Genomic DNA, 16,967 nt, shown 5'->3' on the forward strand with positions numbered 1-16,967 from the left:
TTTGGGGAAGGAGACAGAACATAGGGTAATATTATACAGTCATATTCATGGTAAACAAAATGAAAAGCTTACGTGTCTTTTTTTTTTCTATTGGATGGTGTAAACTTCTACTTTACACCCTAGCCGGTTTGAAGCTTTTCCCTTTCTCAAAACTCTAGTGGACACTTGTAAGTTTGGAACTCCTGACTGGCTAACGAAGCCGTGGGCAGACGATCAAAAGACAACACAAAACTCTCCTTCTTTAAAAACAAACAGACACATGTCCCATGAATAAAGCAGGGCAAGAGCAAACAAAAAATCAAAAGCTCTATATGGATAATAAAGCAAAGCAAAGCTAACCAACGGCCTCTGTCTCAAGCCTCGACTACGTCACTATAGCGCCACCACGCGGAACCTCCATCCTCTCAATAAATCCCTGAATACTCGAAAAAAAATAGGAAAAACAGACCTTTTTGGTTTGTTTCTCTGCCTTCTCAGATCAGAATCTCACTTTAGAAAACTCTGGAAATCATGGGCATAGCCATATCCACAGCTAGTCATCATGTCAGAAGGTTCGGTTTCGCTTGACATGGAGGCACGGAGGCTCGCCATTCTCCCTTCCAATCTCTGCCCTCTCGGTTCCAATCAGCCTCGGGGTCGGACTCCTATCCCACTTTTTTCAGCCCTCTCCTTTTCCTATTGCGCTTCTGGTTCGGGTGAGACACAGTGGTTCCGTGATTCTGAGGAGAAGGATCGGCAAAACGACTGTGTTTTCTGCAAGATTGTGCGCGTTGAATCACCAGGTCTCAAGGTAATTCGGCTTATTGGATCATTTTTGTTTGGATGCTGAGAAAATTGATGAAGAGTGGAAGAAAATTGAAAAGCGATTTTCACGGTTTTTTGTGATTTTGGTTTCGAAATTTGGAGAGCTTACATGCAGAGAACTAAGTCGAGAAGACAATTTGGTGATTGAAATTTAATGTGTAAATATAAAACACACACATACTAAAAATCTGTATGTCGTGTGCATATATGTATTTTCCTTTCTCAACCTTTTCCTAGTTGTCAAACATTTGCTTACTTATTATTTTTGGTACTTAAGAGTCTCCTGGAAGTATCTCTAGGCATAGTGCACCATTTCTTTTACATTTTTTTTCTAGTGGTCAAATTTTCTGCTGTAATCGTTGGATCATTGATTTACTATTTTTGTTTAACTGCATGGAAAAGTCTTGTGAATCTCATCATCGTGAAATCCTCTTACCTTTTTCTACATTTTAAGAAAATATTGTTAATTATTTCCTGGCAAACCGCTAACTATTATTATTATTACTTAGAAGTTTTTCTTGTGAAGCAGGGAATAAGACTTGATTTTGAACCCAAAGTCCCCTACAGGAATTTTAATATGCTTGGTCAGAATTTTCTAAAGAAGAAGTAAGAACACCAAATGTTTGGCAATATTGCCATATTTCTTGACTTTTGATGCTTTAAGCACTTTTTTTTTTTTTTTTTTTTGTTTTACAGGTGATGCTTTGAGCACTTGTAGTTGCTAAATCTTGTATATCCCTCATTTGTGACTCAAGGCCTAATCTTATGCTTAGTGTGAAGGGCCTCTTCATAACATGTTATGATGTGAAAATACATTCTCTATTCACTTTGGTTCCATTTTTTGTTACTCTATTGAATTTGATTCTCACAGCTCTATGAAGATGATGCGTGCCTATGCATATTGGATACAAATCCTCTGAGTCATGGGTAAGGTATCATGCACCCAAGGTTCAATTTATTATTCTATTGCTAGCCATGTTTCGTTCTACTTTGGGGTTCACTGTGGTTTAATGTCCACATCTTAACTTAGTCCATATACTTTTATGGGCATATATACCTAAAAATGCCATACTGTTTTAATCATGAAGTAACTCTAAGGGATGTTGCTTGAAGAGTTTCACTTTTTCCCTATGTGGCGCCTAATTGAGAGCTTAAAGTAAATCTCTAAGTATACTCAGTCCATATACCATGCTGGCACTTATGCTGTCTCTTCACTCCTGATGGTTTTAACGTTCAATGCAAAGTAACTTTTGCTCCTGCAGATAGCTTGGAGATTTCTATGATTATACGTTTTGATTTAAACCATGATAATTGTTTTTTAATCTGGATGATTCTCACCTGACCCAAGTTATAGGTGTTTAAAATTTGGTAATTAACTGCATCCATTTGAGATCTTCTTGTGTAAGTGATGCTAACTGACATTATCTCTTGACATAAGGTAAAAATGTGAATCAATTTTTTAAAACTTTCAGATACAGGGCAAGGTTTTTGCCATATGCTTATGTTAGGTTAGCCTGCTTACGTTAAGTGGGGTCATTGTCTTAGCAAGTGTAATGAAAATAAAATTGACCCAACTTCTATAATGTATTTGCTCAAATGCTGCTTAATAACTATGTAAAATGGGGTTTTTTAAAAAATCTCTAGCCTTTGAAGAACTCTTAAGGACCAAAGTCCAAAAGAAACTTGCTTTTGGAAAACTGTAATTATGAGAAGGTTTCAGCTAGCTTAGATGGTAAAAACTTTTGGGGATCGAGGTTTTAGGTTTGAGTCCTTGGGTGCAAGTAATTTCTAGGGGCCACATCATATTAGTGAAAAGCCAATGATTTAACTAATCCGTGTGATGTGGATGTGTTACATTGGTCTAGGATTTAACCGGGCAAAAGACATGATGTGTTTGCACAATCTCCAAGGTTCCTCATTATAAAACAAAAAAAGAAAAAAAAGAAAAAAGGATTGAGGATTAGAAAGATGGTAGAGAACTGCATGTTATAGTTCAACTCATAGGCCCACTGGCCTTTATTTTTTTTTTCTAAGCTAAAATCTTTCCTTCTAACAGTAAATATACCATAATGCAAAGCACATAATTATAATTTCTACTAATATTTCTAACTGGAGATTAAAGTAGAGTTTTAGAACTAACTAGGTTATTAGGAGCATCAATGTACGTATAGATTGCCGAAAATTGACCCTTTTATATTGTTAAGTACATAGAGACACACTTTTTATTGTTCCAAGTTTAAGATGCTTATTCAGTCTCTGAAGTTTTGTTGAATACTTTAACAAACATAACATTTTATTTAGTTCTTAGATTTTTTTGGTTGCTACTAGAAATCTAGCATCATATAAGCATATAACCTCATCTTAAGCTCGAAAGAGATGACAACACAAGTTTTCACTCAAGAAATGGGAATATAATGATGGAGGATACCCACTTGACATTGTTAGAAAAGGATGCTAAGGCCCCATTTGGATTCAGAAAGCATCTAATCTCATCTCATTATTAATACTTTTCCAAATTTCCATACAAAATATAATAAACAATTCAATTTTTTTAAGTTCTAAAATAATACTAATATTAAAAAATAATATTCTAATAACATTTTGTCAAAAAATAATATTTCATCTAGAACCATCTCATCTCATCTCTAAATCCAAACCAGCCCAAATTGTCAAAAAGTAAAGATTATCCCCAAATCCATATTAGATACATAATATTATCAGTATATGTCAATATGTGAAAGTTACGGTGAAGTTTTTGCAATTCCTAGGTACCTGGATCCAAAAGTAACCCCATTGCCAAATTTTTAAAGCCAAAAATTTGAATTATCCTTGATTGCCTTTTGACATCATACTTTCTCTTATTTATTGTATTTCATGTTTTTTTTGTTTCCCAGGCATTCTCTTATCATCCCAAAATCTCATTTCTGTTCCTTAAAAGCCACTCCACCACATGTAAGTAATTCTCACTTGAAACTTTTAAGTTTGTATTAAGCCAATGTGCTGGTAATCATTTCTATAAAGCATTTATGTATACAATCTGTCTGCATCATGTGCATAGTATTGTCACGAATGGTCTAGAGTCTGTATTAAGTCTACATCAATACAATCAGTTTGCATTATGTGTATAACACCTTCCCGAATGTGTAGTAGAGTAGATATTCATAACACATGAATGTTTCCGTTGTATCTTCCTACAGAACATTTTCGCATTTGAGTGTACATGGTTAATCTTTCTAGCATAAATGCCAAAACACAGTATTTGTAATTACGTGTACAAAATCAAGGGTTGGAAACCCCCCAAAAAATTGAGTTTGGTGAACCTTATCTGACCAACAATTAGTGCAATTTGGTTGGGAGACATGAGTATGTGGAAACTCGATTTAGGATTGTGTGGTTAGTAGGAAAAAATGTGAATAATAAGAGGAGGTTATCATATATCAGCTTCTTCTTACTACACAGCCTTAATGTAACTACATTAACGAACAACAGATATAATAAAGGCCCTTTACAGCCAGTTTATGTCTCTACAGCACCATGACCAATACCTAGTTTTAACCAAGAACCTATCTCTGATTACATGCAGTTGGCCTCTGAGTTTGTTTCCCAGCATTTATTATCTATCATGCTTTTCACCTGCTTTACCTTTACCCTTTCAGATTTGGAGAGATTGTATAATTCATGGTTCCTCTAAGAAATTTAAAATAGTAATAATGATAATTAAATTTATGGCAAACCAAAATCAGATACGCCGGATTGCTTATCACAACAATACTGGAGGTGATGAGCTGAGTCTGTAACAGAACTTTCAAGGTTTCCAATCTGCCTTTTGTACCAAAATCACTATGAAGAAATGCATACTTCTATAGTCTCAACATAGTTTCAAAAATAGGAAGCTCATACATAGATTATATTTTTTCTGTAGTCTCAACATAGTTCTATTATGATCCACATCGCCTTCGTCCTCTCCTCTCTCTCTACTTTTGGTTGGTACTTGTTGATGATCAATCACTCAATTCTTTGAATACACTGAAATATGTGGGGGTTTTAACCATGATTGATGTCTGCTTACCTGAAATTAATTAAAAACCATACTTTTGTTGAGAGGAGGCTGACAATTGTAACTTTGGAGCTTGACCTCTTGGTAGGTTGAAATTTGCATCTACTAGCTGAAGTTGTTTGAGAAGTCTATCAATGCACTATACAAATAGTACGGTTCTACAAAAATTTGTATCGTATATAGGCATAAATATATCTCCTTGTGCGTGTTTGGGGTGCGGGAAATCTAGAATTTTTTCTTCAACAGAATGGATATAGCATGGGTCATGCCGGGAAGAGTGATAGAATTAATTGCAAGCTGGATAGGAATTGCGGGGACACCACAGATTGCGGCTGTATGGAAGATGGCTCCTCTTTGTATTCTTTGGTGTATTTGGTGTGAAAGAAATGATAGACTTTTTGAGGATCAAGAACGTTCCATAGAAGAGTTTAGGAGGTTTTTTTGGAAGACTTTATTTATGTGGGCCATCGCTCTAGAGCTGAATGGTCTCAGTTTTCAAGATTTCCTTGTATCAATTACTAGATCCTAAATAGGTGTATTCACATGTATACCTCCAGTGTACCTGGAATATGCTTATTAATAAAATTTCTTATTACTTATAAAAAAAAAAAGTAGAAATTCTTCTTGTATGTCTCCTGGTTAACTTATGTGCAGGTGATAGCTGTAATGTGTTCGAAAGTGCCGTTTATCAGCAGTGCAATAATGAAAGCTACTGGTTGTGGTATGTATTTATGTGTTCACTCATGTTAGATTCGACGATTCTATTAGTTTCTTTAATGTTCGCTCTTGTTTGAGGGCACTCCTGCGATATGTGAGAAACATTTTTGGAATAAAGTATACCTATAAGGATTTACTAGTCTTATTGGCTTCTCACCCCATGATGTAGGTCTGTGACCCCTTCAATTAGACATTTTTCATCTGTAGAGGGAAAAAAGAAAAGAGAATGCAGATGTGGGACCTGTTAAAAGGAAGCAAGCCTGGTACAAGAGAAGCATAAAATTTAAACAGAAAAAAAGAAGCTAAATTCTAAAATTATAAAGATCCAAGCACTTCATATGTCGTACACCATAGGGTGCTCCATTCAGTTCGACACCAGATGTAGTTCGTATTTCTAAATTCCAAAGGATGGTTCCCCTGCCCATATCTGTCCCTTCACTATTGAAATGGGGGAGCTAACAATTGGCTTTGATGGCCTAAATGATTATATTTATTTAACCCATGAAGTTATAGGTAACACCATCTATAGGAAGTAGTCTCAAAAGCATTGTTTGTGCAATTTTACATCTTTGGTACTGCTTGCATTGACTGGCACAAATCTTCTGAAAGTGGTCCTCTAATTCAGATTTACTTCTCTAAAACAACGTAATTATGTTGGAACTCAATAAAGCAACTGAATAACCATTCAAAGTGAGTGTAGGCATCATGTACAATGCTCAATGATGGAGAGTTGGTGCTAAAAATTGAGTGGGCTACCCAAAATCTATTGAATTTTTTCTGAACTAGCTTTTCTTTTGTTTTCTAGAGAGATGTAGGTATTTTCTTTGTATACGTCCTGTGTACTTGGGCTTTGCCTGTTCTTGGTAATAAAGTTTCTTATTAATCATAAAAATAAAAAATAAAAAATAATTAAAAAAAAATCTATTGAATATTTTCTCTAACACTCTTTTAAGTTCATGCCTCATGACAATATATTAGACAATAGATGGCCAATCTAAGATTTCATTGAATGTTGGCAAGTATAATTTTTTAAAACACTTGCTGACATTCAAGCAACTTGCTTGCTCGAAAAAAAAGTGTCTTTCTTGGGTTGGGGGGAGGGCCTTTGCCCTTTCTCTGGATTGAAAAAGTCAAACTGTACTCAGAAACTGTACATGATGCTGGATCACTCCATTGCACTGCAAATATACCTGCATAATTGTAAGAGGAATATTGTATCGCTAAGAATCATTACTCTAAGTTTTTCATACAGTTTCGTTCAACTTGTCAGTAAACAATGTCGCAGAAGCATAATTTCAATAATGAACTGTTTATGGTATTTGTACGAATATTGTAACCCTGTGAAAACTTAACTGGGAGTTTTCCATACAGATTCGTTCAACTTGTTGGTTAACAATGGTGCAGAAGCTGGCCAAGTAATATTTCACGTTAAGTACTGTATTTTTTTTTTTTTTTTAAGCGAGACTTTTTCTTTAAAGTACACCTAGGAAAATGCTCATGCTAATATTTCTATATGATATGGTAATTTCAGACTCATATTCATATCATTCCCCGTAAAGCACGAGATTGCTTGTGGCCTTCTGAGATATTCATCGCTTGTTCATATATGTTAATCCTGGGAGAGAACTTCCATTAGAGATATGTTAACGTTAAAGATTTGCAGAGTTTGCGGAGGCATCCCCTAAAGTTGGACCAGAATACTTTTAAACTTGTCAATTGTGTTCAAGAAGAGCTATGCTTGTTCGTTATATTAATGTTCCATTAATAATATTTTGCATACTAACTAGAGCTGATAAGTTGTTCTTTTCTACCAGGACTGATGACTAATGAATTTTCTGCCAACTTATGTTGTATATATATTTTTGTTATTTTTAATATTTAGATTGACGTTCGATTGGGGTCTTTTCGGTAACAAGAAATTCTCAAAAGTTCTTTCCTTTATGCATCTTTTACGCATAGAAAAAAAAGAAAAAGAAAAAAAAAATCTGTTAATTAGCAAATCTCTACGCTTTGTCCCGATTGAGATTTGTTTTCGGTTTTATTCTTATTTGAGGTAACCCAGGTCTAAGCCACCCCTTGGTGGCTCATATTAGGCCACTCTTTAGCGGCTTAACCCACACCGTTGGGTCGGAAAAATATATTATTCGACCTAAGTATTGAACTAGGTTGTCTGTTTTATTCGTTAGAAATCATGTAGCCCAACTGATAAAAGGAAAACCATGCATGCAACCTAATCAATCAAACATCTTAAGAAGTAACTTAATCAATCAAACATCTAAAAGTAACTTTTTAAATAGTTAAGAGCCTGACGGCAAATAACCCGGTTCTTTGTTGGGTTTGAAACCCCCCACCCTATAAAAAAAATAACTTTTCATTGAGTTAAAAAGAAAAAATATGGTCAGAGAGAGGGATCGTGAGGTGCCATGAGAAAATGCATTGCCTTTTCTTCCTTTTTGGTTTTTGCTAAATGAAAAATCAAAGGACCACATTGACCTCGATCAAGAGGTTGTTGCTTGGACCGGATTGTACCAAGGTGCCGATTCCAACCAGTCAACATTGATCTCAACCCCTCGCTCAAGATGGGCCGATTTGGTTGGTTTGGATTAGACTTTAGGCCTTGGTTTTCTATTAGGTCCTATAACAACCCAAAAAGCCCAGCCAACGAGAATTGGAAAAGCCGAAAGGAAACCAGTGAAACATGAGACAGAGAACTGTGAGTTGACAATATGCCTAGATGAGATTCTTGGACGTGGAGAAAGTTGGAGGCTCGGAGCTTCCAGTTTATGAAATAGATTTACCATTTGGTCTTCCAATGGTGTCCATTTGAAGAAGAGATGGTGCAAAATATCAGAGAATGTTAAAGAGTTTTCCTTTGCACTGGATGTAAATAGGGTGTATAAAACACCTCAACCTCCCATTATTGGGTATTATATAGAGTAATGTTAGATACAGTCATGAGATGTACAAGTATAGCATATTCATTTTTTTAAAAAAGTGGAGTTAACTGTTAAAAAATTAATTAATTTTTAATATTTATTTATTTTTTTCATAATGAGTATGTTGTGTCACTTCTACAACCATGATTGCTTCTCCATTTGTGCTGATTCTCTGTTTGTTACCAAGCGCCGTCGCAACCTAATTTGGATTCAGTCTCTGAGAGGTGGTCGATACATCTCTCTCCACTTGGTTTCTCTCATTTTCACACTGCTTTAGCTGGTCTCTTGTTCTCACCGCACCATAAACTCGTTGGCATGCAGAGCAAATCTTAAGGAGGAAATGCAAGAAAACAAGTGAAAATAAATAAACCGTTTTCCCGTTTATGTTTGGTTGATTTCATGCGTGGTATCGTCTCCTGGTTCCATTTGCTTTCAATACTGGAAAGTCGTTTACAATTCTCCTGCAAGGATTTCTATGCAAACGGATTTGTGCTGCGTCTATGGCCTAGAAACTATTCACCTAATAATTTAAAATTTTAACAAATTAAGATTATATTTGCTAGCATTTTTGTTGGTACATTTTTTTTTTTTTTTGGCATAATATTGTTAGTGTAATTTGAAACCGATTTCCATAAATAATTTAGGGGATGTTTGATGGTATTAGCACTATCACCTCTGCATCATCTTCACCATCAGCTGCAACATCTGCTCCACCAAAAGACGCTCAAGCACTCGACAGCAATGCAGAAAAATCTAGAAGATGTTATTGTTATAACACATGTCATCATCTTGTTTAATCCTGAGCATTTTGTTATGAAGAGAATATTCTTTCTTTAGTCTATAAATACCACCACAATGTACTGTAGTGAATCAATGAGAAATGCAGAGAACATTTTCCATTCCTTCGTGTATATCTTAAATCAAACATGGTATCAAAAGTCGTGTAAGACTCGCGTCTAAGGTTCTCCCATGGAAGAAAATTCCCAAACCTCTCCACCCCAACCCTCGGTTCTTCCTCTCCCATCTCCTTCCCACCTAGTGATTGAAAATTCAGTCATGATAATTACCTCTTGTGGAAGGCTTAGATCATGCCTTACCTCAAAGGTCAAAATCTGTTTGGGTTTGTTGATGGAACCACTAACCCTCCCCACCTGCTTGATAAGAGTTTGGAAAAACCAAACCCTAAATACTTAACTTGGCAACAACAAGATCAAGCCATTATGAGTGTTCTAATATCATCCTTATCTAAGAATCTCATTGCTCATGTTTTGAATGTCTCTACCTCTCGTGAGATTTGGGTCACTCTCGCTGATCTCTTTGTTGTAAAATCTCAAGCACGTCTCATGCAAGTGCAATATTAGCTAGTAACTTAAAAAAAAAAAAAAAAGTTTGGATTCCATAGCTGACTATTATCAAAAGGCAAAACTCCTTCGAGATACACTTGCCGCGGCTGGTAAAACTCTATCATCCTCTGAATTTATCACCTATCTCTTGGATGGTTTGGGTTCTGATTTTGACTCTGTGGTCACTTTTATAACTACTCTGGTGGATCCCCTTAGTCCTTCTTAGGTCTACAAACATTTACTTACTCATGAATCAAGGATTTATAAATTGATCTTACTGCTACCACCGAATTCTTTGCAAATTTCACTTACAAATCTCCCAATGATAATCACACACGAGGCCGTGGGTTTACTCGTGGCAGAGGAGGCTATCGAAGGCGTGGTCGTGGTCGTGGTAGTGGTCGTAATGGTGGTCAAGCTTCACCTTCCCATTTTTCTCCCCCCATCCCACTTGCCAAGTATGTTTTAAACATGGTCATATTGCCCTCAATTGTTACTATAGGTTCAATCACAGCTTCTAGTCACCTCCACCTCCCTCTCTTTTAGCCCACTTCACCACTATCCCCACATCCTTCTCTATTACACCTCCTTTAGTTTTTTATAGAATTTTATTGACAATAATGATTATAATTACTTTTAGAGCTTGTTTGAATGCTAAGAATATTTCAAAATATATGTGAATAGTAGTAAAATAGTTTAAGTTAAGATATTTTATTAAATTTTATGAAATGAGAGAGAAAAAGTTGAATTTGAGAATAATTGAGAATACCTAAGATGAGTTGTGTTCCTAAAAGGCCCTAAGAGACTAGATTTGATAAAATCATCTCTAAATAAAAAATTTTCTAATAAAGTTAGTTATCAGTTGAAAATATGGTATAAAATCTTAATCAGTAATCTTACTTTGCAAAACTATAGGTTTTATTTGTAAATAAAAATGTAATGTAAAAATAAAATAAATTTATTTTATTTTATTTTATTTTTTTAAAAAAATGACTCATTCAAAATTTTAGCCTTAGGTCCCGAAATGTATTGAGCCGTCTTGGTTGATTGAATTTATTTTGTTCTAAATTATGCAAGAAGATCATATTTTGTGATCTTTAATCCAAACTCTAATAGCTAAAGGATAAAAAAAAAAAAAATAGTTAGATAGTAAAGCAATAGTAAATGAGTTGTTGTATCATTACCCTTGTGAAAATATAGATAATACCCAAGTTGATCTTAATTAATATTCAATGACAGACCTTATATATATATATGTTCTTCGGTTCTGTGAGCGCCATGAGTGCATGCGTGTGTTTTATATATAACCATCTATGTAAGTTCTTCTTCGACAGGGGATCACTTTTTACACTGGGATTTACAAGCAGTTGAATTTGGGGCGACCCCGCATCCGGCCTTGTGAGTAAGATCTACTCTGTTTTCTTGTTCAGTTTAGAGATGAAGTTCAACTTTTTATTTCATCACTAGCTAGTATAATAAAGCAAACGCACAATTCCAATTTTCACTAATGTTTCCAACACCCCAGCAGAAGATGTGTTTTTTCTTTTCTTTTCTATTTTCGTTCATCAATATTATAAGTTTGTTAGTTTTGTGTTTCAACTAATTTCACGTGATATGAGTAAGAAAACTAAGAATAGTACTGCATGGAACTTCAACGAGATTTGAAGCCCAAGTATTTTTAATGGACCCTATGATAAAATAAATGTAGCTGCTAAATAATCTATTTAAGTATAAAGAACACACACATATAAAGAAGATTTACATACCAATGCCGCTGTCTTCATATTCAAAATTCAAATTGACACAGTTTTTATTATAAAAGTCTAACTTTCTAATCAATCACATTGGATTTGTGTGCTTATTGGTGCGCATAATTGCTTACAAGCAGATTTTTTCTAAAAATTATAAAACTACTAAAAACTGTGGGAATTTTTTTTTCCTGACAAAAGATTGGTAGGATATTAAACTTTTGGGGTGGAAACAAGAATTGAAATAATCTAATAGACTGATATATATAATATATGTGTGTGTATACACACATATAGTGTATATATTTCGTCTAGCTAGCTGTTAATTGCAACGTACGTAAAAACTGTGCTCAATTCTTAAGAACTATCTTTCTCTTTGAAGATAACTAACTGTATCAAATCAAACATAAAGCAAACTGTGTTTTTGCAGGCTTTTACGACTGAAATTGTTCCTTCTTTTTAAGGATTCTAAATGAAATCGTTAGCCACAACGGTTGAGCCTCAGTCCTAAAGATTACAAATTTTTTGCATGTACTGATGTAGAGATGAGACTTTACCACCTACAACCATTCAAACCAACACACGGAAACAAATACAAAATTCTTCAGTTTAAAACCCAGATCCCTTAAAAAAAAAACAGAGACCCAGATCTGAGATTTTATTCTTCAGTTTATGTTTGATGTTTTGGGCATTAGTGATATCATGAAGTTGTTTCAACTTTTTAATTAACACTAACCCCTACCTATATATATACTTTTCCCCTCTATATATGTTAATTACTTGGTTCAGTCATTTGATCTTCTTAATTTTCTTGAATAAAATTGTATCTTGATATAGAGGAGGCATACTCATGCAGGAATCATGGACTGAGATTTATTATTGTCTTTTAAATGAATATAAATGATTTTTTTTAACAAATTGAAGTTTTATTTAAAACTTGTATCGAGAAGTATTATTGAATTTTTTAAACATGTATATATGTTTTTAAAATTATAGTTTTATTATTTTAAAAATGTAATTTTTTATATATAATATAATTTATGTATATAACGATTATTTCAAAATGGTATATTGAAACATAGTGATATATTTTGATTCCAATATCTCAACTGGAATAGTCACCAAAACTAAATTCAATACTTTAATTTTGACTCAAATGTAGTTCTTTCGTTGGTATGTGACAGTCCAGCTGTCTTGCACATTGCTGCGAACTCGATTTTCTATGAAAGGACTAAGCACATTGAGTTGGACTGTCATTTCATCCGTGACAAGATTCAAGCTGGAATTATTAAAACTTTTCATCTTGTTTTCCAACACTAGATTGCGGATGTACTCACCAAGCCTCTTGGATCTCAAAAATTTCAGAACTTAATCACCAAGATGGGAGTACATTCCATTTACTCTCCATCTTAAATAGGGTATTAATATGTAAAAATACTTTACACGTGCTACTCATTGTAATTTTTCTTTATTGTATTTTTTCATTTGTTTGTATTTTATTTTTTCAGGCTGTGTTGTGTTTTAAGCCTTAGTATAAATACTTGTATTTTATTTTTCGGACGTTTTCAGAACATTTTAATATTTTCTCCTATTATTCAACACAAGAAGGTTCTAGGTTTTGTAGAGCCCAATCTCCATCCCCTTTAGATAAAGGTAGAATAAAAGAGGAGCACTCACAACTTTATTACTGTACATCGATAATATCATTTTTCTTTTTCGTTTACATGATTGAGTGCTTGGATCAGATGTTTCACGTGACCCTTTATTTGGCGTGTCAGCCACTTGGTCGGATAAAGTGATGCTGGAAAGAATAAAAGTTATCCTTTATAAAATGACAGGCCAGCTTGGCTTGTTCATGGCATGCGAATACTTACTGCGGTGTTGATTTTAGAGGCAGCAGTTTTGGAAGGCAACCTGTCCATCCCTCTTGCTAGCTGGTAAGTAATTATTGGCATAGGACACTAGTTGTTGATTTTAATTTTTTCCAAGTCCATTCACCGGTAGACTTGAGTTTACCAAGTCTACTAATCCTTTTTTTATTCCTCTATTAATCTATATGATGACATATTGATAGGTAATTTACAATCTGTTAATCCTTTAAAACTTTTACTTAACACCAAGTTTAAACTCAAAGATCTTAGGTTAAGTTTAAGTGTTGAGGTATATTATAAATAATAATAATAAAATATTAAATAACAGTAAAAAATAATAAATAGTAGTAAAAAGTAAGTAAAAAGTAATAATAAATTAATAAATAGTAGTAGAGTACATTGAGAAGTGTTAAGATATTCTCAACACCCAAATACAATCTTAATTTTTTCAAATATTTTTTTAGCTTAGAAGTAGCCAATCTTCTACTGATATTTCATTATATCAACACAATTATGCCCTTAAAATTTTACAAAATGTTAGTTTTTTAGCTTCAAAACCAGTTTCTTTTCCAATGAAGTAGAGTATGAAACTTAGTAAAGATGATGTAGACTTGTTACCAGATCCTATAGTGTTTCGAAGGTTGATTGGTAGGCCAGATTTATCATATTCTGTTTAGAGACTTTGTTAGTATATGGATCGACCAAGACAACCTCAGCTACATTCAGCTTATCAGGTCTTAGAATATGTTAAACACTGTTGGCCTTGGATTATTTTTTCCAGTCTCTAATTTACTAACATTGAAGGCTTTTGTAGATTCAGATTGGACTTCTTGCCCTGACAACAGGAGATCTACCATTGGTTTTTGTGTTTTTTTTTTTTTAGTGACTCTTTGATTTTTAAGAAAACCAAAAAATAACAGACTGTTTCTCATTCTTCAACTGGGGTTGAATATCGAGCCATGGCCTCCACCACATGTGAATTTATTTAGATTTTAAGTCTTCTCTATGATTTTCATGTATCTCATACTCATAGTGTTCAACTTTTTTGTGACAATCAAGTTGTCTTGCACATTATTACGAATCCAAGTTTTCACGAAAGGACTAAGCTTATTGAGTAAGACTGCCATTTCATCCGTGACAAGATTCAAGTTGAAATTATCAAAACTTTTCATCTTGCTTCTCAACACCAGCTTGCTGATGCACTCACTAAGCCTCTTGGATCTCAGTAATTTCAGAGCTTAATCACCAAGATGGAAGTACATTTCATTTAGTTTCCATCTTGAAGAGAGGGAGAGGTATTAATATGTAAAAATACTTTACACGTGCTACTCATTGTAATTTTTTTTTTATTGTATTTTTTAATTTGTTTGTATTTTATTTCTTCAGGCTATGTTGTGTTTTAAGCCTTAGAGCACTCTCAATAGCTTATTTATCCTATCCTTCAAAAAACAACATCAAATTTCACTTTTTCTATTTTACATATTGACTTTTACAATATACCATACATCAGCTTATCTATTTTTTCTTAATATCATTTAAATATTATACTTTTTATTCTTTTTTATTCATTTCAAATATTTTCTCTAATTACCAATAATATCATCATATCTTTTGATATTTGCAATATCTCTCCATATACAATATCATATAATTATGTTTTATTTTAAATTAATCCAAATTTATAAGCTAAACCAAAATATAAATTAGTTTAAAAAATAAAAAAATAGATTATATAATGAAAATATTCTCAAAGTATATTATGAGAATATTCATTTTTGATAATTGTAAAAGAATATTCTTAAAACATTTTTCGGTATATTTCGTGAATATAGTTGATCTATAAGTAATATGAGAGGCTCAATTTTATTAAAATATCAACACTCAATCTGGCAAAATGAATAATATTTCAAGTATTACAGAATATGGTAAAGTTAACTGGAAGTAATCAAAAGCTGGTAGATGCAAGATAGATATTTGAAAAGCCTGAGACTGATTACAAGAGAGAGGGGCCTGAAATGAAAATAAAAAGAACTTGAAGAAATGAGAAATCACACAAAGAGAAAAGAAAAAGTAATTAAAAATATTTACATTTGATGAACAGGATCCTCTACAGTGATCACACAAAGGGATCACTGTAGCAAGATGTATAATATTTTTAAATAGAAAATCCAAGTGGTATCTTAAGAACATTTCTTTATATTTTGAAAGAAAATGTATTTTACAAGAACCATTAGAAGTGCTATTAGTATGAATACTTGTATTTTATTTTTAAAAAATGATAAAGTTAGTTCTTATTAACAACTTGTATACAACTATCTAATAAAATTATATTATTTTTAATTTTATTTTGACTTTTCTTTTGATTTGTTAAAATATAATAAAAAAATATTAATATATTTAAAGTTATTTATTAATTGTGAATAGATTGTTAGTCTATCACTACTCTTTATTTTTCGAATGTTTTCAGAACATTTTAACATTTTTCTCCTATTATTCAATACAAGAAGGTTCAGATAAAGCCCAATCTCCATCCCATTTAGATAAAGGTAGAATAAAAGAGGAGCACTCACAACTTTGTTACTGTACATTGAATCATTGATCATATCATTTTTCTGTTTTGTTCACATGATTGAGTGCTTGGACCAGATGTTTCACATGGCTTGTCAGCCACTTGGTCGGATAAAGTGATGCTGGACAGAATAACAGGGAAGTTGTCCCTTGTAAAATGACAGGCTTGGCTTGTTCATGGTATGTGACCAATTATATTCACTATCTTCCTGTAAAGTCTTAATAAAAACTTGACACATATTTTCATTAGTAGCACCGAATATTATATCATCAACATAAATCTGAATCAAAAGAATATCATCATTTTCATATTTAATAAAAAGAGTTGTATCGATTTTTCTTCTTGAAAAACCTTTTTCTATTAAGAAACCACTGAATCTCTCGTACCAAGCTCTAGGAGCTTGTTTGAGTCCATATAGTACTTTTGTGAATTTGAAAACATAATTTGAGGAAATATGATTTTCAAAACCTGGAGGTTGCTCAACATATACCTCTTCATTTATAAAACCATTTAAGAAAACACTTTTAACATCCATTTGAAAAGGTTTGAAATCTTTATAACAAGCATATGCAAGTAGCATTCGGATAACTTCTAATCTTGCGACAGGTGCATATGTCTCATCATAATCGATTCCTTCTTCTTGATTGAAACCTTGGGCTACAAGTCGAGCCTTATTTCTAGTAATGACTCCGGACTCATCTTTCTTATTTCTAAAAACCCATTTTGTTCCAATAATAGTATGATTTTTGGGTCTAAGAACAAGTGTCCAAACATCATTTCTTTCAAATTGATTCAACTCTTCTTGTATAGCTAGAATACAAGATTCATCAAGAAGTGATTCATCAATATTTTTGAGTTCAATCTGAGATAGAAAAGCAGTATGATTGCAAATATTTCTAAGAGATGATCGAGTATTTACACC

The 16,967-nt window shown here is 33.3% G+C and overlaps 1 protein-coding gene across 4 annotated transcripts; it reads left to right on the forward strand.

The window, feature by feature from the left end:
• Positions 1 to 262: 262 nt before the first annotated feature.
• On the forward strand, positions 263 to 7,472 carry LOC122294118 (adenylylsulfatase HINT3-like). 4 transcript variants are annotated; one of them, XM_043102595.1, is made up of 6 exons: positions 263 to 790; positions 1,334 to 1,410; positions 3,699 to 3,756; positions 5,516 to 5,582; positions 6,950 to 7,005; positions 7,110 to 7,472. In XM_043102595.1, the coding sequence occupies exons 1-6, from the start codon at positions 542 to 544 to the stop codon at positions 7,212 to 7,214; spliced, it is 612 nt and encodes a 203-aa protein (XP_042958529.1). In that variant the 5' UTR covers positions 263 to 541; the 3' UTR covers positions 7,215 to 7,472. The 4 variants fall into 4 exon arrangements, 3 of the variants coding, with proteins under 3 accessions (XP_042958529.1, XP_042958530.1, XP_042958531.1); XM_043102596.1 differs by having other exon boundaries at positions 6,950 to 6,993; XM_043102597.1 differs by lacking the exon at positions 1,334 to 1,410 and adding an exon at positions 1,676 to 1,731 and having other exon boundaries at positions 267 to 790.
• Positions 7,473 to 16,967: the final 9,495 nt, after the last annotated feature.

The sequence above is a fragment of the Carya illinoinensis genome, chromosome 14 (genome assembly GCF_018687715.1).
Source record: "Carya illinoinensis cultivar Pawnee chromosome 14, C.illinoinensisPawnee_v1, whole genome shotgun sequence".
NCBI lineage: Eukaryota > Viridiplantae > Streptophyta > Magnoliopsida > Fagales > Juglandaceae > Carya > Carya illinoinensis.